Raw genomic sequence first — 2,607 nt, 5'->3', positions numbered from 1 at the left:
TTTTGCTCCTTCGTATGATTTTTTTTTCTTTTACCATGTCCCTAGATATATTAGTGTCTAGTCCTCTATAAATTTGCAATTATAACACACAGTATTTCAGAATTATTAATTTTATTTATAACAATACTAAATTACGAAGAAGAGAAAGTTCAAACTCTCGTGATAGAGGGATACAATATTTAACTATCTTTTTCCGACATTTTTTGGCGTCGAGAAATGTCTTTTTTCTTATAGTGTGATACTTAACTAGTTAAGGTACGAGGATAATTATTGAATTACATACATGAATAGGAATAAAATTTCTGATATATACAAGTTTATTTGCTAAAAAAAAATAATAAAGTTAGTGGGGAGGAAGAAACCCAAAAGAAATGAATGAACTATTTTTGTTTAGCAGCCAGAAGAAAGAGGCAGGAAATAGGAATCACCTACAGGCACTCATTCCGAAAGAATATTCGTTGATTCATTTACATTATTCAAGTGCGTTTCAGATGTGGCTCTACCAAATCAGTGTCCTACTCCGAATATTCTCATATTCCCATTTTTTATTCTTTTATTTCTTTCCTGGCTATCTCAGCCGTCCGATTTCTCCGCAATCCAAAAGTCATCTAATCCAACGGTGCACTCTCTTCGCATTTGGTTCCCCATTCAAATCCGAAATCCTGCTTCGCGACCATTATAAATACCGCCCGCTACCACGCTCGGTTTGTGCAGCAGAGAAAATTTTCTCGAGAACCAAACAATTTCTCAGAGCTTCCGGAAGAATTTACAGAGCAAGAAAATGGCCGGAATAGTCGTCGTCTTCGACTTCGACAAGACGATTATCGACTTAGATAGCGACAATTGGGTGGTGGACGAGCTCGGCGCCACCGATTTGTTCAACCGTCTTCTCCCTACCATGCCATGGAACTCTCTCATGGTGATTACTCTATCTTCTGTTCGTTATCGTTTTAGTTTTTTTTTTTTTTTTTTTTTTGGCTAGCGAAACGGAGATTTATGCTGTGATTTTTCAGGATCGGATGATGATGGAGCTTCATGCTCAAGGAAGAACCGTTAACGACATCGCTGAGGTCCTCAAACGCGCTCCGATTCATCCCAGAGTCGTTCCCGCCATTAAAACCGCCCACGCTCTAGGGTAAAGAATCTCAACACCTCTCTCTATCTCTATCTCTCTCTCATTGAGTTTCAGCTGCTGAGAATCTTTCGTTCTCTCTCTGTTTGTGTTTTTTCAGATGTGATTTGAGGATTGTGAGTGATGCGAATATGTTTTTCATCGAGACGATTCTGAATCATCTCGGAATTAGAGAATGCTTCTCGGAAATCAACACGAATCCAAGCGAAATAGACGAAGAAGGAAGGCTGAGGATTTTTCCTATCCACGACTTCCATAAATCTTCTCACGGCTGCAATCTCTGCCCTCCGAACATGTGCAAGGTACTTTTATCTCTGTATTTTCAGCAGTCTGTAGAAATCCGAATCAAAATTGTGAAATGCTGATAGAGATTTTCGTTTGTGGAAAACAGGGCATCGTTATGGAGAGGATCCAAGCGTCCTTAATGTCGGAAGGGAAGAAGAAGAAATTCATCTATTTGGGGGATGGAAGCGGCGATTACTGCCCTAGTTTGAAGCTGAGAGAAGGGGATTTTCTGATGCCGAGGAAGAACTTTCCAATATGGGAGTTGATTAGCCAAAATCCACTAGTGATTAAGGCGGAAATCCACGAATGGAGCGACGGAGAAGATCTGGAGAGGATCTTGCTGAAGTTAATCAACACCATTTCCATGGCGGAAAGTGCTCAGTTCTTGCCGCCTCACAATATGGCCGTTTCCGCGTACGAAGCCCTGCCTTCGCCCACTCCCAAACCAGCAATGGTGGCCAATTGAATCCATATTCAACATCCAATTTCTTAGACGAAGCAACACTATTATCAACAATTTCTTTTTTTTTTTTTTGGGTGACAATATTATCTAGTGAAGTTATATTATCATGTATGGATGGAACGCCAAGAAGGAATTTTAAGAGTTATTTTTCTTCCTTTGCCATACAACCCTATATATTTTTGCCATACAACCCTATATATTTAGCTCTATGGTAAAAGGGGGTTGTATTTTGGATTGACTTAAGGATCCCACATTGATAAAAGAAGGGACCTTACATGAGTTTATAATAGACATGGGCTACTCCTTTCATAGCCAATTGGTTTTATCATTTGATTTACTAAAGATTTGTTGAACCAAACTGCCATCTTTAGATTTTCCAGAAATAATGGTTGGAGTTTCCAGAATTATAAAAAACGAAATGGACCCAAGTGTTTGGTAACTATTTTATCACTTTTAAAGAAATTTTGGAAACAACAATAATTAGAGTCTCATGGATAATTCTGTTATTTTAGTACAACAAATCGGGGGTAGGGATGAGAAGATTTGAACTGCAAACTTGTCAATTGACACTGCTCGATTATGTTCATGTTAGCTTTACGGAAGATATGATAGTTTTCCACCATATTTTCCCTATCTTCAAGGTAGGTAGTTTTATCTCAGGAATTGGTTTTGAGTTATCTCTGAGCACCTAAGCATTTTTCTTTTCATTGCTAAAGACTTTGATACT

The 2,607-nt window shown here is 38.5% G+C and overlaps 1 protein-coding gene across 1 annotated transcript; it reads left to right on the top strand.

The window, feature by feature from the left end:
- Window positions 1-694: 694 nt before the first annotated feature.
- Window positions 695-2,205, top strand: LOC111014454 (inorganic pyrophosphatase 2). The gene is made up of 4 exons (XM_088117775.1): window positions 695-919; window positions 1,014-1,135; window positions 1,233-1,434; window positions 1,524-2,205. The coding sequence occupies exons 1-4, from the start codon at window positions 782-784 to the stop codon at window positions 1,881-1,883; spliced, it is 822 nt and encodes a 273-aa protein (XP_087973901.1). The 5' UTR covers window positions 695-781; the 3' UTR covers window positions 1,884-2,205.
- Window positions 2,206-2,607: the final 402 nt, after the last annotated feature.

Source organism: Momordica charantia, assembly GCF_013281855.1.
Source record: "Momordica charantia cultivar OHB3-1 chromosome 9 unlocalized genomic scaffold, Mcharantia_2.0 BLBB01000009.1, whole genome shotgun sequence".
Classification (NCBI taxonomy): domain Eukaryota; kingdom Viridiplantae; phylum Streptophyta; class Magnoliopsida; order Cucurbitales; family Cucurbitaceae; genus Momordica; species Momordica charantia.
Note: the sequence above shows the minus strand (reverse complement) of the source record. Positions and strands in the feature narration are given on the sequence as shown.